The 26,863-nt window shown below is 42.2% G+C and overlaps 1 protein-coding gene and 1 long non-coding RNA gene across 9 annotated transcripts in view; one reads left to right on the plus strand and one right to left on the minus strand.

Moving 5' to 3' along the window:
- The first annotated feature begins 2,828 nt into the window (after positions 1 to 2,828).
- On the plus strand, positions 2,829 to 4,638 carry LOC115175221 (uncharacterized). Its single transcript, XR_003871941.1, has 3 exons — positions 2,829 to 3,117; positions 3,454 to 3,683; positions 3,916 to 4,638. It is a non-coding gene; the product is annotated as an uncharacterized LOC115175221 (long non-coding RNA).
- An 857-nt stretch (positions 4,639 to 5,495) lies between these two features.
- The window catches only part of si:dkey-174m14.3 (brain-enriched guanylate kinase-associated protein), a 34,173-nt gene continuing 12,805 nt past the window's right edge, over positions 5,496 to 26,863 (minus strand). For all 8 annotated transcript variants that reach the window (XM_029733286.1, XM_029733284.1, XM_029733280.1 and 5 more), the window contains 3 exons: positions 10,701 to 10,808; positions 10,348 to 10,428; positions 5,496 to 8,142 (listed from right to left, as the gene is read on the minus strand). In XM_029733286.1, coding sequence (XP_029589146.1) covers positions 6,643 to 8,142; positions 10,348 to 10,428; positions 10,701 to 10,808 — 1,689 coding nt within the window. In that variant the 3' untranslated portion in view covers positions 5,496 to 6,642. The remainder of the gene's footprint in view (positions 8,143 to 10,347; positions 10,429 to 10,700; positions 10,809 to 26,863) is intronic.

Genomic DNA, 26,863 nt, shown 5'->3' on the forward strand with positions numbered 1-26,863 from the left:
ATTAAAATAACATCAAATTGATCAGAAATACAGTGTAGACATTGTTAATGTTGTAAATGACTATTGTAGCTGGAAACGGATGATTTCTAAAGAAATATCTACATAGGTGTACAGAGGCCCATTATCAGCAACCATCACTCCTGTGTTCCAATGGCACGTTGTGTTAGCTAATCCAAGTTTAGCATTTTAAAAGGCTAATTGATCATTAGAAAACCCTTTTGCAATTATGTTAGCATATCTTGTTCTGATTAAAGAAGCAATAAAACTGGCCTTCTTTAGACTAGTTGAGTATCTGGAGCATCAACATTTGTGGGTTTAATTACAGGCTCACAATGGCCAGAAACAAAGAACTTTCTTCTGAAACTCATCAGTCTCTTCTTGTTTTAAGAAATGAAGGCTATTCCATGTGAGAAATTGCCAAGAAACTTAAGATCTCGTACAACACTGTGTACTACTCCCTTCACAGAACAGAGCAAACTGGCTCTAACCAGAATAGAAAGAGGAGTGGGAGCCCCAGTGCACAACTCAGCAAGAGGACAAGTACATTAGAGTGTCTGGTTTGAGAAACAGATGCCTGACAAGTCCTCAACTGGCAGCTTCATTAAATAGTACCCGCAAAACACCAGTCTCAACATCAACAGTGACACTCTAATGTACTTGTCCTCTTGCTCAGTTGTGCACCAGGGCCTCCCACTCCTCTTTCTATTCTAGTTAGAGACAGTTTGCACAGTTCTGTGAAGGGAGTAGTGGCTCAAAGTAGAGGAGAGATTGACTTCATCACTACTTGTATTTGTGATAACCAGGTGGCGAATCGCATCTCTGCAGCATACCACCCTGCACCCAACTGCTGGCTTGCTTCTGATGCTAAGCAGGGTTGGTCCTGGTCAGTCCCTGGATGGGGGACCAGATGCTGCTGGAAGTGGTATTGGAGGGCCAGTAGGAGGCACTCTTTCCTCTGGTCTAAAAAATATCCCAATGCCCCAGGGCAGTGATTGGGGACACTGCCCTGTGTAGGGTGCAGTCTTTCGGATGGGACGTTAAACGGGTGTCCTGACTCTCTGAGGTCATTAAAGATCCCATTGCACTTATCGTAAGAGTAGGGGTGTTAACCCCGGTGTCCTGGCTAAATTCCCAATCTGGCACTCATACCATCACGGCTGTCTAATCATCCCCAGCTTACAATTGGCTCATTCATCCCCCTCCTCTCCCCTGAAACTATTCCCCAGGTCGTTGCTGTAAATGAGAATGTGTTCTCAGTCAACTTACCTGGTAAAATAACGGTAAAATAAATAAAATAAATAAAAATGTCTGGCAGACATATCAGTGTGGATGATGGATCACCACCTCAAGCTGAACCTCGGCAAGACGGAGCTGCTCTTCCTCCCGGGGAAGGACTGCCCGTTCCATGATCTCACCATCACGGTTGACAACTCCCTTGTGTCCTCCTCCCAGAGTGCTAAGAACCTTGGCGTGACCCTGGACAACACCCTGTCGTTCTCCACTAACATCAAGGCGGTGGCCCGATCCTGTAGGTTCATGCTCTACAACATTCGCAGAGTACGACCCTGCCTCACACAGGAAGCGGCGCAGGTCCTAGTCCAGGCACTTGTCATCTCCCGTCTGGATTACTGCAACTCGCTGTTGGCTGGGCTCCCTGCCTGTGCCATTAAACCCCTACAACTCATCCAGAACGCCGCAGCCCGTCTGGTGTTCAACCTTCCCAAGTTCTCTCACGTCACCCCGCTCCTCCGCTCTCTCCACTGGCTTCCAGTTGAAGCTCGCATCCGCTACAATTCCATGGTGCTTGCCTACGGAGCTGTGAGGGGAACGGCACCTCCGTACCTTCAGGCTCTGATCAGGCCCTACACCCAAACAAGGGCACTGTGTTCATCCACCTCTGGCCTGCTCGCCTCCCTACCTCTGAGGAAGCACAGTTCCCGCTCAGCCCAGTCAAAACTGTTCGCTGCTCTGGCACCCCAATGGTGGAACAAGCTCCCTCACGACGCCAGGTCAGCGGAGTCAATAACCACCTTCCGGAGACACCTGAAACCCCACCTCTTTAAGGAATACCTGGGATAGGATAAAGTAATCCTTCTAACCCCCACCCCCTAAAAGATTTAGATGCACTATTGTAAAGTGGTTGTTCCACTGGATATCATAAGGTGAATGCACCAATTTGTAAGTCGCTCTGGATAAGAGCGTCTGCTAAATGACTTAAATGTAAATGTAATGTTGAATGCACTGAGCTGTCTGTTTAAACTACTAGCACACAGCTCAGACACCCATGAATACCCTACAAGACATGCCACCAAAAGTTTCTTCACAGTCCCCAAGTCCAGAACAGACTATGGGAGGCACACAGAACTACATGGAACTCTATTCCACATCAAGTAGCTCATGCAAGCAGTAAAATTAGATTTAAAAAAATATTTAAAAAAATAGATAAATAGATACAAATACAACTTATTGAACAGTAGGGACTGTGAAGAGACACACACAGGCACAGAAACATGCATACACACATGATAAGATGTACTATAGACACATGTACACATGGATTTTGTGTTGTAGATATGTGGTAGTACACTAGTGGCCTGAGGGAACACACTTAACGTGTTGTGAAATCTGTTGTGAAATGTACTGTAATGTTTTGAAAATTGTATAACTGCTTTAATTTTGCTGGACCCCAGAAAGAGTAGCTGCTGCCATGGGGACCCATAATAAATACAAATACAGACCATTGTCTACCAGCAGGGTGCGACTATTTCTTATTTAGCAAGATGTCACGAGGACATGGCCATGCGAAAACACTGCAAAGGCCTGTGGGTGTTGTAGTTCTTCTCTAGCTCATGCATATATATTTTGTAAGTGAAACCTAAAGTCCTCGCTGTAATGTCAGCTGCGATTATTGTGGCCGCTGTTGTCGATGGTGGAATATTGCTCATTGTTTCCGAATGTTTTCCCCTGGAAGAAAGCGGTACAGTTGCTCCGGGACCCGGAAGATATGATGGGGGGAATACGATGGAGGGAAAGACGGTCATTGTGACCGGAACGAACAGTGGCATAGTGAAAGCCGTTGCCGGGAAGCTGCACAAACTCCAGTGTTTAGTCATGAAGGTATCCTTTCAAAGTGCGCAGTGGTGTGCTGTCCGACGTGCTGAAACAGTCACGTGTGTACACAGTCGCTTGGTATTTCTTTACAAAAGCTAACAACGTCAATTAAGTTTTAAATAAATTCAGTACAGGGGTTAGTTATCCTAATTACAATTCCTTCACTGGAAATCACTTGCGATGATTGTAGTTTATTACACATGATAGAGATAGATATATATATATATAGTGACCAACACGACACAGTCATCTAGCCACCATTAAACAAAACCCCTCTGCAAATCATTCACTATGTGTGCCTCTTCCATGCCTGTTTTCCTTCTGTCTCCCCACATTTGGAAGAACAAAAAGTTGACGTGCTCATCTACAACGCAGGCATCTACCAGTGTCCCTACACCAAGACTGAGGAGGGTTTCGAGATGCAGCTGGGGTTCAACCACCTGGGTCACTTCCTCATACACCCACCTCGTCCTGGACCTCCTCAAGCTCTCCTGCCCCAGCCGCTTGGTGGTGGTCTCCTTCAATCTCTACAAGTATGGCAGCATCAACTTTTGAAGACCTCAACTGTTGTGGTTTGTTGAAGTTATTTTGTGTGTTCCTTAGCACAAACCAGTTTGCAACGGAAAATTAAAAAACAAAAGTTTCTTATTTGACAAGAGTTCAGGTTTGTCCTTTCCTGTTTCAGACAGTTTTCTTAAATTCGATGCCTCATGAATACAACTCTTGTGTTATGTCTGTTGTGTTTCTATGGATGATTTTCCCCTTGAGGGATAATAACATTTTCTACTTCTACTACCACTACAGTGAGAGCAGCTGCAACAAAGCGTTCCGTTACAGCCAGAGCAAGCTGGCTAATCTTCTCTTCACCCGTGAGCTGACCCGGCGCCAGGAAGACGAGGGCGTCACGGGGGTCATGGTCAACACACTCTCCCCAGGCATGGTGAGGACCTCTCCTCTAACTGGTCTCGCTGGCCTTCTTCCAGAGCCCACTGGAGGGCGCTTGGATGCCGCTCTACCTGGCGTGTTCGCCTGACATGGAGGGAGTGGTGGGGAAGTGCTTCGCAAATTGCGAGGAGCTGATGCCCAAGGTAATGGATGATCACTCGATCAAGAGGCTGTGGGACGTGAGTGAAAGCATGGTGGGATCCAGACACTCTTCTAGAGACGATCCGAGATACATTTCCCTGTGAATCAAGTGGATTTGGGGGGATGATTGATTGAGACTGTTTGGGATTTCATTGGAACTGGGATCAGTGGGTAAAGTTCCCAATGTTTTGAATTAACCTTGGTGTGTGTGTGTGTGTGTGTGTGTGTGTGTGTGTGTGTGTGTGAGTGTGTGTGCATCTGTGAGAGATGTGCAAATATTGTGTGGATGGAGTGCGAGTGGGATTGGAGGTGTGCATGCCGAGAGTGCTCATAATGTGAGCAATGTGCCTGTGAAACAGAGAAGATCCATTGAGAATTTGTACATGCAGTGTTCCATGAATGTGTAACTAAGTATACCAGTTCCCATGGGAACGTACTAGATTATATGTACTGTACTTTTTTTCACCAGTGTTTACTGAATCACAAATTCACACAATCAAAGTGGAGGGGAGCTAATTCCTGATAGCGATTACCAAAAGGAAGCTGGACTGTCATACTTGCTTTTAACGAGTGCTTACATGTTTGGTTATAGCGCTATGGAAATATCCCCGGAGTGGTTTGAAAAGCAAGCCAATTGATATCTAGTTCACCAGCTGTATATCAATGCTAAGGCAGCTAAGCTCACGCATACTGCATCGTGCATTTGACGGTGGGAAAAAAGGAATAGAGGACTGGTTGTGTTGTGTTGCCTAATCCAGTTTTCCTCTCATGAAGCGTTTGAATTGTAAATGCGTTGCCTTCTGCTGTGACTGGACGCACAGGAACAATGAAGTTCACAACGAGATTCAGATTCAGTTGGATGATGTCGCGACGTTGATGCCGGGGTGGCTCCCTCCTCTGGACAGATGTAATCTCTCAAGTCATTCCCTTTTCGCTCCGGAGTGAGTGAGTGAGAGGGGGAGTGTGTTTTGAATGTCAATGCGGAGGTATGGCTTATGCTATACATTAACAAAATAGTCGACAACCCAAAGATAGTTTCTCTACATGTGTGCACACAGTTTGATTTGAATGCTTTTAAAACAATATTGTTTCTGCAATCTTTTTAGCAAATGGCACAATTATTATCTTCCACGCACGCGTGCGTGTGCACGCGCACGCACACACACACACACGCACACACACACACACACACACACACACACACACACACACACACACACACACACACACACACACACACACACACACACACACAAACACACACACACACCAACACTAAAACACTTTAGCAAACCTTGGAGCATCTAAATGTGTAGTTTGTGCTTTATTAGGTTAAATGAAACACAACAGAAATATAGAAACATGCATCATTGTGTGATAGAAACAGATTTGTGGTTGCTTGATGGGGGTATGGGCATGTGAATCTGAGGTAGAGTGGGACAGGAAAATGTCTCCAAGGGTTATAGAGCAAAAATAACATCAACGGGTAAGACAAATGTTTACATCTCAAAAGAAGTCTATCAGTAACAAAATAATACATACTTGGAACGGTCTCTTTAAGCGCTCTGGGTATTTCAAATCGTGTCAAAGCAAAAACCGAACGAATCAATGGAGCTGCACTCCAACGGTTTTAGGCTAGGGGCATCTCTATTTTTGAGTAAAAACATCTCTTAGTACTGCAACTTTAACCCATTCCCCAGGCACCTCTTATACTGTATGGTACTGCAACTTTAACCCATGCCCCATTGTCATACATATTTTACTCTGCACAGTATTCAGTATTCAGCCTGTGATTGACCATAAACAAATCTTAATGTGCAATTTTGACAGTCTTCTTTAACATTCCAACTATCTCTCTTTGATTGGCAGATGCTCTTAACCAGACATATTTACAATGTGTTGGTGTCCACATCTGATTGAATTGTAGTCATTTCTTTACAATCATAAGTTTTATATTTTCTTTTGAATGCAGCTACAAACAAAATATGTCTTTGAACACTAAATTATTGTAGTTGTAATTAAATATATTTATATATTTCAACAGTTACTTTAAATACTTCCTTCATCCACATGGAGCAACTGTGGTCTCTGGTACCTCAAAATACTATTTTCTGTACCAAATGTACCAAAGGTAGCAGAGTCTTTTCCTATAGTCCTCACTCACTTTGGCACAGTAATGAATTGTCAATTCACCTGACCCAGACAATCTTACACATTCATTGTAGTGATGCGAACCACACTTTTGTCAGTTTTTCACAGCTGTGGCAACAATCTGATGAATTCATGCTTAACCTACTGTATCGTCCAAATGTCCGATCAAAATGAATGTCCTTCAACTGAACGGCTTGCTGGATTCACCAAGACCTCTCACCTCACATCCCACCAGGGAAAGAGATGAAGAAAGAGAAAGACCACTAAGTCAGAGGACGAGAATCCCTTCTTCTCTCAGTTCAGAAGTGTTCCATACAGCTGGGCTTTGGTGAGACTGTCCTTTCTGGAGAGTCCTAACGTGCCAAATGTTTGGTATTGCGGGGGAGGGGGACAAGGTGGTAGCGGGGGCGGTGGTGGACTGCCCTGGGGGGGCGATGGATGCTGCATCTCGGTCTGGTAGTGCTGCTGCAGCTCAGCAGCCATCTCCAGGGACCTCTGGTTTAGGGACTCAGTGGAGCTGTTAGGGCTGACGTCCTCGTACTCCTTGTTCTGCCCTCCACCTCCTCCCTCGGCCCCTGCTACACCGACACTGCCCTCCCTGTCATTGGAGCTTGCTGAGTGGTAGAGGCTGTGCTCCGACTCCTGGCTGTCCTCCTTTCCCCGGTAGAGATGGGTCTGGTGGGCCTGCTGGCTGTGGGACGGATGGGACTGACGGAGGCCCCCCACAGGGCTACACTGGGGGCTGGGCGTGGAGAAGCACACTGGGGTTTCCATGATGGGTCCTACCCCTGCCTGGTGGTAGAAGTCTGCCCCTTCCTGGAAGCTGCTGTAGAGGGGTCCCAGGCGGATCTTGGCGGGCCGAACGGAGAAGTGCTGCTCGGAGAAGCTGTAGGGCGAGGCCCGGCCGGGCGAGTGGTACGAGTGGGCGCTTAGGTCCTCCACACTCAGCTGTCTCCAGCGGCCAATCAGCTCCTCCTCCTCGGGCGCCAGTGTGCTGCCGCGGCGGCTGTCTCCATAGACGACGCTTGGCGAGGAGGAACGAGGGAGGGGTTCGTAGGGCTCGCTGAAGCACGAGGACATGGTGCGGCTGTAGACAGGCGAGCTGCCGTTCTGGTGGTGTGCTCCGCCGGCCTGCTGGAAGACAGCGTGGACCTTGGCGAAGCCGCCCCCGCCGGGACTGTCCCTCTCCCAGGAGGAGTCACTCTTCCTCTCATAGTCTCCCCCATTCCTCCAGTCCATGTAGAGGGAGTGGTGGTGGGGAGAGGAGGCCGTGCTGCTCGGTGGGCCGTTGCCCTTGTTGTCGTCCGAGCCCCCTCCGCTGAAGCTGGAGTAAGAGCTGCCTGAGGTGGGGCCCAGAGAGGTGGGGAACTTGGCAAAGCACTCCTGGGAGAAGCCCGACCTCAGCCCCAACAAGGGACCCTCCTCTGGGTTACTATCTGTGGAGTTCTGGGGCCCGTAGAGCAGCTTTCTCTGGCCATGGAGGTCCATGCTTGGCCTGCGCTCACGGTTCTGATCGACCGGGCAGTACAGAGCTGTGTCACTGCTATACAGGTCTGACTTGTAGGCTGCCCGGAGGCCCAGGCGCTCACCTCTGTCCAGGGTGTCCAGGAGGAAGCCTGGGTCTTGGGGCTGGGGGCTAGGCGAGCTAGAGGCTTGGCTGCCGCTGCAGGCCTCGTCGGGCTTCTCCAGCACCTTGGCGATGATGGAGGCAGGGACAGAATCGGCATAGGCAGTGTGGCAGAGAGGTGTGCCCTCCATGTGCATGGTCACGCGTTCCTGGAATTCAGCAGGCAACTGAGAAAGAGAGAGAGAGAGAGAGAGAGAGAGAGAGAGAGAGAGAGAGACACTGAGATATAGATAATGGTGATACAGAGACAGACCATGAGATTAGTGCATGGAAGTTCATGGAAAATAAAAAAAATAGGAAACAGACTCTACAAACATTGTTTTCACACATTAGCAACAACATGTTGATAATGGCACCATATGGAGATCAGGCATGAAACTGGAAACTATAACTGAGGAGGTGGAACCTGAAGTTATTTCATGGATGGTAAACATAGGTGCATCATGAGATCATTAGTTTGATATGTTACTGTTGCCTCTGCCTCTCCATAGCAACAAGAATGAAGCTTTTGCAGAATGTTATCAAAGGAATCTAGTCAATTATCGTTAATTGGCAATGAGAAGCTAGCTAATTATAGCTTCATGGCTTATAGGAGCCAAGACAAAACTGAACACTTGTACAAACATCCTTTCATAGCAGTGGTATCACACATTCGCTTTAACCAATGTAAATACCCAATTACCATGAGATATTTATTGCACATATTTTCAGGACCAATTTTTCAAAGAACATAATCATTTTCAACGGCCTACACCAGCCTAACCTGGACGATGCAGGGCCAATTGTGCGCCGCCCTATGGGACTCCCAATCACGGCCTGTTGTGGTACAGCCTGGATTCGAACCAGGGTGTCTTTAGTGACACCTCAAGCACTGAGTTGCAGTTTCTTAGACCGCTGTGCCACTCGGGAGCCATGCTTGTTATGCAGTGGAGCAAGTGACTAACGCACTTCAATCATGGCTGGAAACTGATGCATCATTTCTCTGTGTTGCACCACATTCCATCAATAACCTTTTGATTACTCTCCAGTCCACAAACAAACAGACTGGAGGACATAAGTAGATCTATAACCTTTGACCCCATTGCAGCAGTGGACAGTATATGCCCAAGGTGTCATCAGTTTATCTGTTTCTTTCACTCCATATAGTAACACACGCACACACACACACACACACACACACACACACACACACACACACACACACACACACACACACACACACACACACACACACACACACACACACACACACACACACACACACACCGCATTAGTTTATGACCATTACGTAACTGATGAATCGTGTTTGCATTGATATTTCCATTCAGGCGCGTGGTGCCAAATGTGCTGAGGCATTTTTTTACGGTATAGGCAACGTGCCAACTTTAAAATCTGCTCTTGCCACGCGGGCCGGGCAGGGGGCCCAGAGCTGATACAGCTGAAAGCCTTGCCAATCTGCCCTGGCACTAACGCACTCATCAATAATCGCTCGTTCCTCTCCCGCTGGAAAACAAAAGCAGCATGGGCACTGTTGGGTATACTCAAATCTCCATCTCCTTATGCATATAGTGTCTTAACGCTCTGCAACCTTCCATCAATTACTCACTTACCTGTCACATAATATAGCTGTAGTGTTCCATTGTTAATCACTGTCAAACATTTACCTCCTAACCAATCCATCAATGGAGTAATCACCTTATGATTCAAACTGTTGATGTATTGGAAGTTTGGAACTATTTCAGCTCAGGTCGAGGGCCCAGGTTTTAGCCCGTAATCCTGGCTCATGCATTGATCGATGTGAATGGATCAAGACTCGTGCTAATATTTGCAGCACTGCACATCGTGCCCATACCTCAAGTCAGGCGGATTCAGCTGCTTAGATAAAGGAAGACGGTTGTTTTGTCTCCTGGGGATTTTTTATCCAAGTGAATTTCCCTCCCTGTGTAGCTTCACTAACACCACCCAATGGCTGGGGTTGAGGAAGTCGTAAGACCGTAGCTTCAGCTTAGCATTAGCTTTAACTTAGCCAGTGTAGTATGTTGATAATAGGCAGCAGCAGACTTGGGTTCAAATAGTATACATTTTCTTTCAAATACTTTATAGCTGTGCTAGATTGCCCTTGCCAGGCGCAATGGAGCTAGTAGAAAAATCCCCAAAGGTCAAATCCTGCCTTTCTGTCACTCTGACCAAGATCAACCAAGCGCTTAAAGTTTGAAAGAAAACAAAGTACGTTTTGAGCCCAGGTCTGATAGGTAAAGAAGTTGGGGAAATATAAATAGAATAACTAAACCACTGCAATTTCCCTGGACTCTTGGGTACATTCAATGTGGCTGTTCAAGTAATTATATGTCTGTGGTTGGGGGAGGACTCACCTCAGAAAGCTGGGTCCTGTAGTGGGACTTGTTGCACTGGAGCAGCTGGGCAGCCAGGTTACAGTCCTTCCTGTACAGATCCTACAGGACGGACACAGTGTTGGAATGTGTTAGAAGAAAACATGCTCTTAAGAAATCATCCATTCTAAGGAAACCCACTGGATTGAATTCAAGGATGAGCCAGAACCGGGACTTGAACTCAGGTGTTGTTCGGTCCAACACCTTATATAACGAGCTCCAAAACTCTTGGCGAAGATGCTAGGTGTTGTATACCAAGGTTGCTACAATACACTTTGAGGGTTGTGACTATACTTTTGATGGCCTATAGATCTGACCTCATAGAGTGCCCTTACATTGTCCTCCCTCAGTTTCTCAATGGTCAGCTTGGCTTCCATCAGGTGGTTGTTGAGCACGATGATCTCTCTGCTCAGGGCTCTCTTCTCGTCGTCATGGTGCTGAGACTAAGGAGAGCAAAGAGTCATGTCAGACTCACGTTGCAAATACATTGTTGTTTTTTCTTTGATTTCAGTGGCAGTGCAGGAGAACCCAGCCGGATGCCATTCCCTACATATATTTGCTTATAATCATATCATGTGTAACCATGCTTAATTAATCACGCATCACTTAAAATGGTCTAAAAGTATACAAGAGTGTTCCATCAATCTCTGTGCCTCAGATCGCACAGGACACAGAATTCTCAGAGGCCTCAAATCGTGACCATCTTACCTTGAACTGGCTGAAACGGCTGAATTTCACTCTCTGTTCCAGACAACATGACAAAGTAGCAGAAGTCTAACTTTTCTCATTGTTCAACTGAACGTTTTATCAGTTTCATATCAACCAACGTCTGTAATGATGCATGTACGTAATTCAGCATTACTTTATAATCTTAAACCTCAGAAGAATAATTTGCCTTTTTTGCTATTAGATGTAAATTCCCCTGTGTTGGGGACCAGCGTGGGTCTGGTACCGGTTCGGCCAACATTTTTTGCTTATAAATCGATATGTGAACACCATAGATCGAAATGGCGTGCTTGAGTGGTAGCCATGATTCTCATGGACACAGGAGTATGTCTCTTCTGCCTTGGTGAAGCAGGAGGGGAAATCTAAAACCACTCAAAACTGCGATGTCCCTCCTACCATTTTATTTGCTCTTCCGACTGTCCATCAACTTCTGGCTGAACCCTACGTCATAGACACTAACAGCACATATGCCTGGAATCCTTACGTCTTAACGCAACAGGAGAGATTGGTTTCAGAGATAGATTTATAGCAAGTAATATAAAATCATTAATAGATTTTAAACAAAAAACACTTTATAATTAATATGAGATGAAAGGCGAGTTCCTAACCGGTTCAGGAAGCCAAGCTAGAGCTCTGTGAGACGTTCACAGCAATTGGGGCAGACATTTTGAACAAGAGAGAGCTTCAGAATACATGCACATTTCTAACACTAAATATAGAAATATGTATTTTACAGTTATAAGGAAGGTGAAATCTTGTAGTTAGTTATTTTATAAATTGATTATACTATATTTAGAAAAATATATAAATAATTTCAAGCCTTATTCATCTAGTTTTGTTGAATAGGAAATACATCATATGAGATTTGAACCTTTCTTTGATTATGCAGCATTACTAGTTATTGTTTACGGCCCTCTCATGATAAATAATTACTTTTGGGGATTACGTACATTCCATTTTAGATTACATTTAGTTACATTTAAGAGGATTTATACCGTCCTGTTGGTGCTTTTAGCATCTGGTGCTATTAGACTTTCCATTTTCACGACTACCTGTACCCCAAAGCTCTGTGGCCTCAATTCTTCTCTCTCTCTCCAGTCAAGTCAACTTATCAGAAATTACAGGTCTGCCGGCTTCACCATGAAGATTTATAACTCTAGGTGAGTAAACTAGGTGAAAGTCCACCAAGATGGCCCTTGCCTAAACTTGGCATTGTGTGCAGCTGGTCCCCTCAGAAGGAATTATCCACACATCCGTTGAAAATTGAGTTGCATCTTCTAGGTGCTTCTACACTGTACCACTGAACTGACTGGGGCTTCTGACTGAAGCCGACTGTCCTTGCCACTTGCCAAGACGCTCTGGCACTCCCTTGAATAAAGATGGCAGAATATGGCAAGGTCCTGATTACCATTGGAGATTTTGAATTGTTCCAGAAGCTTATAGAGTTTCAACTATGCCTGCCAAACCTCATCCTCCCAGTCCTATTCGCTAGTTTTATTTTTGTCCAAACAAACCCAAATAAAAATAAAAATGTTATTTGTCACATGCTTCATAAACAACAGGTGTAGACTAACAGTGAAATGCTTACTTATGGGCCCTTCCCAACAATGGAGAGAGAGAAAGAGAGAAATATAAAAATGAGTAACGATAGCGTGACTACAGTATATACACGGGGTACAAGTAGCGAGTTGATGTGCAGGGGTACGAGGTAATTGAGGTACAGTGGATATACAGTTGAAGTTGGAAGTTTACATACACTTAGGTTGAAGTCATTAAAAATGGTTTTTCAACCACCACAAATTTCTTGTTAACAAACGAGTTTTGGCAAGTCGGTTAGGACATCTACTTTGTGCATGACACAAGTAATTTTTCCAACAATTGTTTACAGACAGATTATTTAACTTATAATTCACTGTATCACAATTCCAGTGCGTCAGAAGTTTACATACACTAAGTTGATTGTGCCTTTAAACAGCTTGGAAAATTCCAGAAAATGATGTCATGGCTTTAGAAGCATCTGATAGGCTAATTGATATCATTTGAGTCAATTGGAGGTGTACCTGTGGATGTATTTCAAGGCCTACTTTCAAACTCAATGCCTCTTTGCTTGACATCATGGGGAAATCAAAAGAAATCAGCCAAGACCTCAGAAAAAAGATTGTAGACCTCCACAAGTCTAGTTCATCCTTGGGAGCAACTTCAACTGTATAAATTACCATTCAAAAGTTTGGGGTCACATAGAAATGTCCTTGTTTTTGAAATAAAAACACATTTTCTTTCCATTAAAATAATATCAAATTGATCAGAAATACAGTGTCGATATTGTTAATGTTGTAAATTACTATTGTAGCTAGAAACGGAAGATTTTTAATGGAATATCTACATAGGTGTACAGAGGCCCATAATCAGCAACCATCACTCCTGTGTTACAATGGCACGTTGTGTTAGCTAATCCAAGTTTATTAATTTAAAAGGCTAATTGATCATTAGAAAACCCTTTTGCAATTATGTTAGCACAGCTGAAAACTGTTGTTCTGATTAAAGAAGCAATAAAACTGGCCTTCTTTAGACTAGTTGAGTATGTGGAGAATCAGCATTTGTGGGTTCGATTACAGGCTCAAAATGGCCAAAAACAAAGCACTTTCTTCTGAAACTCGTCAGTCTATTCTTGCTCTGAGAAATGAAGGCTATTCCATGTGAGAAATTGGCAAGAAACTGAAGATCTCGTACAATGCTGTTTACTACTCCCGTCACAGAACAGCGCAAACTGGCTGTAACCAGAATAGAAAGAGGAGTGGGAGGCCCGGTGCACAACTGAGCAAGAGGACAAGTACATTAGAGTGTCTAGTTTGAGAAACAGACGCCTCACAAGTCTTCAACTGGCAGCTTCACACAGACACTGGACAGAGTATGAATTAGGCTGTTTGAGAAGGTTTGAAGTACAATACCAACACACAGTAGCTACTGTCGTAGGTCAAAGCTGTGTGCTGGAAAATCTTGGTAGAGCATGGGTGGAATAGGCATTGTGGTGCTCATATGAATTTCCTTTCTTTTTCTGTTTCAGACCAATGCCTTTTCTCACTTAAAACATTGTATTTTGTTTTAATTTCCATGTTTTTTACACCGGAAAGTGATTATGTAACATCATTATACAACATTATAATAATACAGCATAACACAGCAATAAAAGTTAAGTAAGAGTAAACAACAAATAAAAATGGCAACAGAAATAATGTCATTGTTAGTATTCATCTAATATTAACAGCTGATTTTCCAGAGGAAAGTGAAAAACCAGAATCCCTTTTAAGCCAATATGGAGTAAACTGGAAACATTTTCCCTGATCTCTCTTAAGACAATCGAGCAAGCTCCTGGAAAATACATGTACCCATGAACTATGTACAAGTTTACTGAAGAAAGGCCTAGTACTACATTACCTGTAAACAAAAGTGAGTTATCACTAAATATAACATTTACAACCAAATGTACATTCATATAGTCAACTTTGTAAATACAATTCACAGATGGCCACAATTGCTCTTGAGAAGCTACAGGTTTAGGCAGGCTTTTTTGTTCAAGCCCAGTTCTACCACACCTGATTCTACTACTCATGGTCTCGGTGAACAGCTGAGTGGTAGAATCAGGTGTGGTAGCACTGGGCTTAAACAGAGAAGCCTGCATAACGAGGTGGATCGTCAAGAGCAATTTTGATAACTCCTTTTACAAACACTGCAACAAATGACAAATTGCTGAGAAACACCTGTAAAATACAGTCATGAGACAAGTACAAAACTCTTAAGAAAAATGATAGACATACAGTTTTAACAAATCTGAAATTGGATAGGTGCTCTAAATCCTTGAAAACAAAACTTCAGATACAAATGTCCTAAGTAATGCTGTACACAGCTGTCCAACTCCAGTAAAATAGCACAATGTCCTCATTTATAAATGGCAGTATAAACATGAAAACAGGTGGGAGTGGGAGTACTCACAGATTTGGAACAGAACACACATCTTAAGTATTGATAGTGGCAAAGTACCATATGTACTGTGTGCATTTAAATTGGTATAAGTCATTCGTCAGTTCCACATGGGCCAGCTTGCATTTCTCTGTGACAGGAACATGCCCACAATCCGCCACTCTGCCATAAAGCACTGTGTCCCCGGGCAGTACTGTAGGGATGGCGTGCATCTCACTGATGAGGACAACGACCTCTTTCTTCCTTGAGAGTCTGAGAGATGGTCTCTCCTCCGTTCTAGAAAGACGCACACAGTAGTACACACCACCACACTCACTGCCACTTCACAAACCAAAAGGCGCTTTTAAGAGCCACCTAATAAATGCAAAAAGTGCTGTGTGTCAAAACTATACACTAAAGAGAATGGTAAAAATGTATCCTCCAAGATGCAAACCTAGGACCTTCAGTTCCAAAGGCAACTTGACACTCTAAAATGGACAGTCTGGTGATGACAGGAAGTTTTTATTTAGTTAATTCACTCAGTAGTGATTGCACGTTTATGTATCTTGCTTGATTAAAAAGAAACCATCTAAAACAGGTGATTTGTTGAAAACAGATTAATTTAATCACGTAATTAACCAAGTTAGCAAGCATTTAGTTTTCTTTTGACGGCACGCTGCTGCAACCTGATCTCATAGCATTTCGTATTATTATGTACCTAAATCTGAGACACTCCATTTAGTATAATATGTTATGTTTCGTATGGTATGTATTAATTTGTGGATGTCCATCATTAATTTTGTATGATATGTTACGAATTACAATTAGTAGATTATGTTGCAAATTGCAATTTGTATGATATGTTACGAACTTCAATTCATACAATATGTTACGAATTTCCAATAAGTATGATATGCTACGAAATAACATGTGTTGTGGCTAACGTTAGCTAGGTGGCTAACGCTAATGTTAATGTTAGCTATGCTAGGGGTTAGGGTTAGGAGTTGCGTTAAAGAATTTGGGTAGGGGAAGGATTAGCTAACATGCTAAGTAGTTGCAAAGTAGCTAAAAAGTAGTAAGTAGTTGCAAAGTTGGTAATTAGCTAAAATGCTAAAGCTGCCCATGATGAGATTGGAACACTCAACCTTTGGTTTGCTAGCCATGTGCGTTTGGGGTTCAACCATTTACTATATGAGGTTCATACATAGCTTTTTCTTAACAAAACAATTCGTTTTCTCGGCTATGGTTTGTGTGGTCTTGGTTGTTCTTAGTTGAGGAAATGTACTGTCGCTAACTGCAGCGTTTGTCCTGTGTGAAATCTGGCTACCTTCTCTTACCGTAGCTTGGTCTGTGCAATGCAAATGAATGTGAGCAGCGGGGCAATTTCCCAAAGTTTGGTGGTTTTAAACTTAATGTAACTAACATTAACTAGCTATGTTTTATGTAAGAAAGCATGATAAACTGTGGTGCATGAACTGGCCAAACACATTAGATAGACATTAGACATTAGATAACGTTACCTCGCTAGCTAACATTAACTGGCTGTATATATAGTATGTATAAGGGGTGCTCGCAAGATGGCGGTCAGTGCAGATACATTTTTTGGTAGCTGAAGGAATTATTGGATTTCCTTACCCAAATATGACCATTTAGTCATTTCGAAGGTCATAAAACCCTGTATGAATATGGTTTAGTTTGTTTACCAAAGTAATTGATTACTTTCTGCAAGTTATTCACCTCTAAAACAATTAATTTAGCGACAACACTAGATACCTAGCTAGCTCAAAAACTAGCTTGTCTAACATTACATGGAAACTTCCAGAACCAAAAGAAAAGAAATTGAGAAATCATCAGATGAAAAATTAACAGCAAAAGATGGTATGGTTTTGGGTACTCCTCTTCAGAATGTAACTGTGGGTGGAAATACTACTATGGGTGATGAAAATTTGGTGAGCATAGACAACAATGCTCACAACTTGCTCCCCTCCAGTCCCCAGCTCAGGCCGTTACCTTACGACCCCGGCACTCCAGTCAAGCCCCAAGGGAAAAAGATGAGAGGCCAAGAGGGTGTCACTTCTTGAGATGCAAAACAATATTGTAATGCTTTTGACAGCAAAGATAGATGAAAGGGCAAATGGCTTGGAGGACATGGTTAGAGAGAACACGATGAAAATTGAGGTCATGAAAAAAACTTTTGACTTTATCTTTGGAGAAGTGAAAACCCTCAAAAGTGGCATGAAGAAAGTGGAAGTTATCGGCCAGGAAAATGAAAAAGAAGGTAGCTGAACTCGAGCAAAAGGTGAATGAGGCGGAGAGATACCAGCGCAGGTGGAACCTGAGGCTCCATGGAATTCCAGAGTAGGCGGGTGAGGACATCAAATGCAGAGTTGTTGACATCTGTGGAGCTGTCATTCCCGAATCAAAAGGCAAACTTCAGAAAAATGTGGACATCGTTCATCGTTTGGGAAGACTCAAGGATTAAGACAAGAGACCGAGGACAACCATCATCCGGTTCACCAACAGATCTACACGGTATCTTCTCTGGAGGCGAGCAAAGAATTGTGAGTTCCTCATCAAGCAAAAATTGAGGTTCACTGAGAATCTGACCTCAGCGAACAAAGTGACACGAGAGAAACTGTGGCCGATGGTGGCTGCAGCTCGAAAGGCAGGGAAGACTGCATTTTTTGTCGGTGCAAGAGTGATCATCGTTGGGAAAGAATTGCGGCCAAATCAGAACATTTGAGAGAGAGCCAGAGTCTAACTCAGACAGAACTGGTAGGCCTAAAAACTGCCTAATTGCCAGGTGAAAAGCAGCCTTTTATTATAAAGAATTCACACAAACACTTAAATGAGAAAAGGCTGACCTGAGAACTGGTAAACTAAACTAACTATAGGTGAATAACTGCTTATTGTAAAGTCTACACAATGTCTCCCCCTTGTGGGAGTAAGAACACTTTGGTAACTTTATGACCAGTATTCGTTTGTTTTTTGTTGGAGAGGTTAATAATGGGATGGAAATCCTTTTGAGTTACATATCCTTAGGAAAAGCTTATGTTAGCATAACAAGGTTGTTGGTTGAAGTTTATGTCTTTATCTCTTTGTTCAATTAATGTCAGGGGTATTCGTAATTTGCTCAAACGTAAGTGTCATGGGTGTCGAAGGGTAGAGACCAAGACGCAGCGGGAAAATGTACACTCATCTTCTTTTTATTTGGTGAAGAAGGAAAACACATAACACGTATACAAAACAAAACGAACTTGACAGTTTTGTCAGGCAAACAGCTAAACAAGAACAATCTCCCACAAAAACCCATGAAAAACAAACTCCTAATTATAGGACCCTCAATCAGAGGCAACAATAACCAGCTGCCTCCAATTGAAGGTCCAACCCCAATTAACTAAACATAGAAATACAAAAGACTAGATAGAACATAGAATATATACTAACATAGAACAATAACTAACAAACCCCGGACTAATAAATCAAATACCCCTCTACCTAAACACATACACAAAACACACCCTGAACCACATAAAACAAACACCCCCTGCTACGTCCTGACCAAACTACAATAACAAATAACCCCTATACTGGTCAGGACGTGACAGTAAGGCTATTTTCCTGTATTGAAAACGGTTTAATGTAGACTTTTACTTTCTACAAGAGACACATGCTCGTTCTTCCGATTTAGCTTTTTGGAAAAATCAATGGGGTAACGATATCTGGTTATCATATGGTAACAACCACTCTGCAGCAGTGGCGGTTCTAGACCATTTCAACTGGGGGGGGCCAAGCTGGGTCCAGTTGTACTGTTAGAGGGGCCAGTTACATTAGACGTTGTTGTTGTCATATCGTTTTCTTCACTGCATTGCAGGCATTAGCAGGCAAAAGACCATGTTCATAATCATCATCGTTGCCACTGTCTAATAACGGATGTAAAAAAAGAATGATAGCAAAAATGAGTTATGTAAAAATTATTTCATACTCCACATTTAGGGGGGCCACAAGGGGGTCCAAAATTGTTGTCACAGGGGCACTGGCACTTATGCATCCAACAACAAACAAAACAACAAGATATTATTTCAAGAATTTGAAAAAGAGATTAATAGAGTTATGTATAGAGTATAGAGTGTATTTCAGGATATCAAAATGATTTTAGGTGGAGATTTTAATTCTGTATCTAATGTGATGATTGACAGATATCTCCCTCCTAACAGATCCATAATTGTTAATTCTGAGTTAAATAACCTGTCTTGGTCTTGGATTAGTCGATATTTGGAGATCTAAATATCCTGATAAAAAGGACTTCACTTGGAGTAACAAGGACCATGTCCAGACAGTCAAGAATTGACTTCTGGTTGATTTCTATGTCATTAGAAAATACTGTAGTCCTAGGTATCCATTGAAACATCAATTCTTGCTGATCATAAGGTTATATTCTTATCTTTAAATATTAATGGATCTGAAGTTAATAAACCGAACTGGAGTTATTGGAAACTCAATAGTAGACTGTTGGAAAATGATAATTTCAAGATGGACGCCAAAGATGTTATACAAGAAAATTGGAGGAAAGCCCAACTATTTAAGTCTTATGGAAAATATTGGGAATTAATGAAGTATGAGAGAAAAAATTCTGAATTTACATCTACAGCGGCTTGCGAAAATATTCACCCCCCTTGGCATTTTTCTATTTTGTTGCCTTACAACCTGCAATTAAAATTGATTTTGGGGGGAGTTGTATCATTTGATTTACACAACATGCCTACCACTTTGAAGATGCAAAATATTTTTTCTTGTGAAACAAACAATAAATAAGACAAAAAAACTGCATGCATAACTATTCACCCACCTTTTGCAGCAATTACAGCTGCAAGTCTCTTGGGGTATGTCTCTATAAGCTTGGCACATCTAGCCACGGATTTTTGCCCATTCTTCAAGGCAAAACTGCTACAGCTCCTTCAAGTTGGATGGGTTCCGCTGGAGTACAGCAATCTTTAAGTCGCACCACAGATTCTCAATTGGATTGAGGTCTGGGCTTTGACGAGGCCATACCAAGACATTTAAATGTTTCCCCTTAAACCACTCGAGTGTTGCTTTAGCAGTATTCATAGGGTCATTGTCCTGCTGGAAGGTGAACCTCCGTCCCAGTCTCAAATCTCTGGAAGACTGAAACAGGTTTCCCTCAAGAATTTCCCTGTATTTAGCACCATCCATCATTCTTTCAATTCTGACCAGTTTCCCAGTCCCTGTTGATGAAAAACATCCCCACAGCATGATGCTGCCACCACCATGCTTAACTGTGGGGATGGTGTTCTCAGGGTGATGAGAGGTGTTGGGTTTGTGCCAGACATAGCGTTTTCCTTGATGGCCAAAAGGCTCAATTTTAGTCTCATCTGACCAGAGTAGCTTCTTCCATATGTTTTGGGGAGTCTTTTGGCAAACACCAAATGTGTTTGCTAATTTTTTTCTTTAAGCAATGGCTTTTTTTCTGGCCACTCTTCCGTAAAGCCCAGCTCTGTGGAGTGTACGGCTTAAAGTGGTCCTATGGACAGATACTCTAATCTCCGCTGTGAAGCTTTGCAGCTCCTTCAGGGTTATCTTTGGTCTCTTTGTTGCCTCTCTGATTAATGCCCTCCTTGCCTGGTCCATGAGTTTTGGTGGGCAGCCCTCTCTTGGCAGGTTTGTTGTGGTGCCATATTCTTTCCATTTTTTAATAATGGATTTAATGGTGCTCAGTGGATGTTCAAAGTTTCATATATTTTTTTATAACCCCACCCTGATCTGTACTTCTCCACAACTTTGTCCCTGACCTGTTTGGAGAGCTCCTTGGTCTTCATGGTGCCGCTTGCTTGGTGGTGTTGCAGACTCTGGGACCTTTCAGAACAGGTACTGAGATCATGTGACAGATCATGTGACACTTAGATTGCACACAGGTGGACTTTATTTAACTAATTATGTGACGTCTGAAGGTAATTGTTTGCACCAGATCTTATTTAGAGGCTTCATAGCAAAGGGGTGAATACATATGCACCCACCACTTTTCCATTTTTTATTTTTTTAAATTTCACTTCACTATTTTGTGTATGTCCATTACATGAAATCCAAATAAAAATCAATTTAAATTACAGGTTGTAATGCAACAAAAAGGAAAAACGCCAAGGGGGATGAATACTTTTGCAAGGCAGTGTATTCATAAGTGTAATATAGATGGCAAAGAAAATGAAAACAAAATATGTTTCATAATTCTATGGCAACCTTTATAGCAGTGATATGTCATACTAGTTACATATCTGCCTTTCTAGACTCTGCCAAAGACTATGCAAAATTCATAGATGAAGACTTCCAAAAGTCTTGTGATGAATTTATATTAATGAAATAAAATAAATGTATCAGCAAGTTAAAAGAGAACAAATCTCCAGGGAATGATGGCCTTATTAGTGAATTATATAAATATTTTCAGGAGGATATTGTTGTATTTATATTTAATGTTTTTAAGGAGGCTATTGACATAGGGGTCCTGCCTGTTTCTGTGACACAAGGCCTCATAATCCCCAAACCAAACAAAGATCCTATGATAGAAAATTGGAGACCAATCACATTAATGAACAATGATGGAAAGCTACTTGCATCCATTTTTGCAGAAAGACTTTAAAAAAGTCTTGACCAAATCATTGATGATGATACCCAGACTGGTTTTATGATGGGCAGACATATATATATAATAATATTCAACTTGTATTGGACTTGATAGACTACAATGAGCACATTATGGAAGATAGCTTTATTTTATTTGTAGACTTTTACAAGGCTTTTGATACAGTTTAACATAATTTTCTTTTTGAGACTTCGATTTTTTGTTTTGGTCAATATTTTCAAAGTGTAATTAAGACACTTTACAATAATAGTAACAGCTTAAACATGGATGCCCAATTTCTCCTTTCTTATTTTTATTGGTCATACAAGTTATGGCACTTCATATAAATAAGGATAGTTTTAGGGGTATTCAGATACAAGATAAAGAGATAAAATGTTCACAATTGGCTGACGACACCATTTTTTGGAATGATCATAATGAGGTCAGGAAAGCTATTGAGTGTATGAATGCCTTCTCACATGTATCTGGTTTATCTCTGAATATTAGGAAATGTGAATTATTTGCGTTGAAAAGATGTGACTTAAACTCAGTATGTAATATCCCTGTAAAATATGTGATCACATATCTTGGTATTAAAATGAGCAAAGATCAGAAAGAAAGGGCCAACTTAAATTTCTCTCCTATTGTAGAGAAAATCGGAAAGAGATTTAACTCCTTGCTACTAAGAGATCTTTCTTTATCTGGACGTGTACTTTTGTCAAAATCTGAAGGTCTGTCCAGATTAGTTTATACCTCCCTTGCCTTAGATGTTCCTCTGTCAGTAACTAAAATGGTTGATACTAAATTATTTAACTTCATACGGAGGAATAAACCTCATTATTTAAGAAAAGCGGTAATATGTTGCACTCAAAATGAGGGAGGGTTGAATGCTCTGGATTTTAAAACCTCTAATATAATCTTTAAGATCAAATGGATACAAACAATTGAAGAAATAAGGATTGCATTTGGAATATAATCCCTAATTTAATATTCCACCAGATTGGTGGTCTAGAATTCTGACTCAAATGCACTTTTGATGTGGGTAAAATCCCTACTAAGCTTGCTAACTTTGATAAACAAGTACTTCTAACTTGGAACCTCATGTACAAACACAATTGTTCGTAAAGCTCAGAGACAGGATGGTGTCAAGGCACAGATCTGGGGAAGGGTACCAAAAATGTCTGCAGCATTGAAGGTCCCCAAGAACACAGTGGCCGTCATCATTCTTAAATGGAAGAAGTTTGGAACCACCAGGACTCTTCCTAGAGCTGGCCGCCCAGCGAAACTGAGCAATCAGGGGAGAAGGGCTTTGGTCAGGGACGTGACCAAGAACATGATGGTCACTCTGAATCAGTGCAAATTAAAAAAAAGAAAAGTTTTTGCTTTGTCATTATGGGATATTGTGTGTAGATTGATGAGAGAAAAAAACGATTTAATCAATTGTAGTATAAGGCTGTAACGTAACAAAATGTGGAAAAAGTCAAGGGGTCTGAATACTTTCCGAATATACTGTATATACAGTAGCCTAGGTTTGTTAGCATACACTTCTTATGACTGGCAGCCTGGTGCAAGTAGCTGTGTTGTTGTCGAGCAACCGACCCGATGTTACAGAACTCTGAGCTTCGGCTAAAAAAATCTTAATTTTTTTAATGGACGGAAATGTGCACGTGAGTAGGATAAATTATAAATGTAATAACAACTGTTGCAATCTGCCATTTTTTAAGTCCAATGATCACTTTATGGACGCTATAGTCTCGTTTTAATCCGACCTCTAGAATTTGAGCTAAGAAAGAACAAGAAATACTTTTCAAACTTAATTGCTAATGACCCTGTTAAAAAATCTACTATGTGTTTCTCGGTAATGGACGGACGGTTCATGACGAGAGGCCGTCTGTCCGTGTGTTGTGGTAGGGAGATTTAATACTGAACTTCAACCAATACCTATATATTATGGGGACTATCAGCCCCACAATAATAAGTGCATTAACAATGTCGTCCCCACAGCGACAGTATGTACATATCCCAACAAGAAGCCATGGATTACAGGCAACATACGCACTGAGCTAAAGTCTAGAGCCGCAGTTTTAAGGAGCGGGACACTAATCCGGACGCTTGTAAGAAATCCCAAATGACCTCTGACGAACCATCAAACAGGCAAAGCGTCAATCTATTGGCCATGTACCACTGGTCACTCCCCACTATTGTGTTCTGCGGCCTTTCATTGGTTGGTGGGGCTCTGGTTTTCCTGCTTCCTGTTACCAGGAGAACAGAACTACCTGACTCCACAGATGAAGTGGAAGGGAAGTGATTGTGACCATCATGAAGAATGCCAGCAATCTGAATCTGAAAGTAGATGAAAGTAACAGTTCAAGATCAACCAAACTGTAGATCATGAGCATGGAGGTTTATATAACAAATAATCTCTTGTGGGAAGACTACATAAACATAAATGGTATCGTAGATCTGTCATGATTTGGTATTTTTTGGGGTATTTTATTAGGATCCCCATTAGCTGTTGCGAAAGCAGAAGCTACTCTTCCTGGAGTCCACACAAAACATGAAACATGACATAATACAGAACATGAATGGACAACAACAGCTCAAGTACAGAACTACATCAGTTTAAAAAAGGGACACGTAGCCTACTTATCAATACATACACGCAAATGTATCTAGTTCAAACAGGGGAGAGGCGCTGTCCCGTAAGATGTTGCTTTATCAGTTTTTTTAAACCAGGTTTGCTGTTCATTTGAGCAATATGAGATGGAAGGGAGTTCCATGCAATAATGGCTCTATATAATACTGTACGCTTCTTTGAATTTGTTCTGGAATTGGGGACTGTGAAAATGTCTGGCCGGTTAAGTGTGTGTGGCAGAGCTGTGTGTACGTTGACTTTGCAAACAATTTCTTATAAAAAGAAGAAGTGACGAAGTCAGTCTCTCCTCAACTCTTAGCCAAGAGAGACTTGCATGCATAGTATTTATATTAGCCCTCTGATTACAATGAAGTGCAAGACATGCTGGGCCAGCTGCAGCTTAACTAGGTCTTTCCTTGCGGCACTCAACCACACGACTGGACAATAATCAAGATAATATAAAACTAGAGCCTGCATGACTTGCTTTTTGGAGTGTTGTGTCAAAAAAGCAGAGCATCTCTTTATCAAGGACAGACCTCTCCTCATCTTTACAACCATTTAATCTATATGGTTTGACCATGACAGTTTACAATCTAAGGTAACACCAAGTAATTTAGTCTCCTCATGTTCAACAGCCACACCCTTTATTGCCAGATTCAGCTGAGGTCTAGAACTTCGGGAATGATTTGTACCTAATACAATTCTCTTCATTTTAGAGATGTTCAGGACCAGTTTATTGCTGGCCACCTATTCCAAAACAGGCTGCAACTCTTTGTTGTGGGGTTCAGTGACTTTATTAGCTATGGTTGCTGATGCATATATGGTTGAATCATCAGCATACATTGACACACATGCTTTGTTTAATGCCAATGGCAGGTCATTGGTAAAAAAAAAAAAGGGTCTAGAGAGCTGCCCTGCGGTACACCACATTTGGCATGTTTGACATTGGAGAAGCTTCCATTAAAGAAAACCCTCAAAGTTCTATTAGATAGATATCTCTAAATCCATGATATGGCAGAGGTTGAAAAGCCATGACAGATGTTTTTTCAACAACAGGTTATGGTCAATAATATCAAAGGCTGCACTGAAATCTAACAGTACAGCTCCCACAATCTTCTTATTATCAATTTCTTTCAACAAATTATCAGTCATTTGTGTCAGTGCAGTATATGTTGAGTGCCCTTATCTATAAGCATGCTGAAAGTCTGTTGTTAATTTGTTTACAGAGAACATTGTATTTGGTCAAACATTTGGTCAACGGTTTGCTAAGAGCTGGCAGCAAGCTGATAGGTCTGTTGTTTGAACCAGTAAAAGCTGGTTTACCACTCCCCCCCACTTTTCTCCCGAATTTCGTGGTATGCAATTGGTAGTTACAGTCGTCTCATCACTGCAACTCCCGTACGGACTCGGAAAAGGCGAAGGTCGAGAGCCGTGCATCCTCCAAAACACAACCAAGACGCACTGCTTCTTGACACAATGCCCACTTAACCCGGAAGCCAGCCGCACCAATGTGTCGGAGGAAACACCGTACACCTGGTGACCGTGTCTGCGTGCACTGTGACCGGCCAAGGAGTCGCTAGTGCACGATGGGACAAGGACATCCCTGCTGGCCAGACCCTCCCCTAACCCAGACGATGCTGAGCCAATTGTGCGCCGCCCGATGGGTCTCCCGGTCATGGCCGGCTGTGACAGAGCCTGGACTCGAAACCAAAATCCCTAGTGGCACAGCTATTACTGCGATGCAGTGCCTTAGACCACTGCACCACTCGGGAAGGCTTCATTTCTTTATTTTTAATACATTGCTAAAATAAAAAATAAAAACTGTTCTCGCTTGGTCATTATGGGATATTGTGTGTAGATTACTGAGGATTTATATATATATTTTTTATCCATTTTAGAATAACGCTGTAACTTAACAAAATTTGGGAAAAGGGTCTGAATACTTCCCAAAGGCACTGTAAGTCACAGATTTTGGCTATGTTTAAGTTTTGTTTCGATAGATTTTTATGACAGCAAAGGAACGCAAAATTATTTAAAACAATAAATTCAGATTGGGGGTTTGTAAAGTGTAAAAAATTGTTAATTATCTACTGAGCACAGGATAATTACATCATCGACTTGATAACCGCTAAAGCGGGAGCATTTGAGCTGAATAAATATCCAACTGGTAAGAATTCACAGTTTGATATACAAGGAAACCCGTTGATAAATGATTCTGTCCCTTTACGTTCCATGAAACGAAGACCCTCTCCACTCCTCCTTGTTATTCAGCCAGGTCACCCGTGATACAAGTCAGTAGTCAACGTCCATCCATGTATGAGGACGTTGGGAGATAACGTGGAAACCGGCCGCTAAGGGAAACAGTGATCGCTGTCACCGTCAAGTAGGTTCTGGTTTTGCTAGGTTGTTGTGGACAGCGATGTTGGATAGGCGTAAGCATCTGCCTCTGATTCCGAAGGTTGCAAGTTTGAATCCAGTGATAGAACGTTTTTTTCTGATACTTTCGTTTAAAGCCTATCCCAAACCTTAACCATTACCTTAACCAT

Source organism: Salmo trutta, chromosome 35, assembly GCF_901001165.1.
Source record: "Salmo trutta chromosome 35, fSalTru1.1, whole genome shotgun sequence".
In the NCBI taxonomy this organism is placed as follows: Eukaryota; Metazoa; Chordata; class Actinopteri; order Salmoniformes; family Salmonidae; genus Salmo; species Salmo trutta.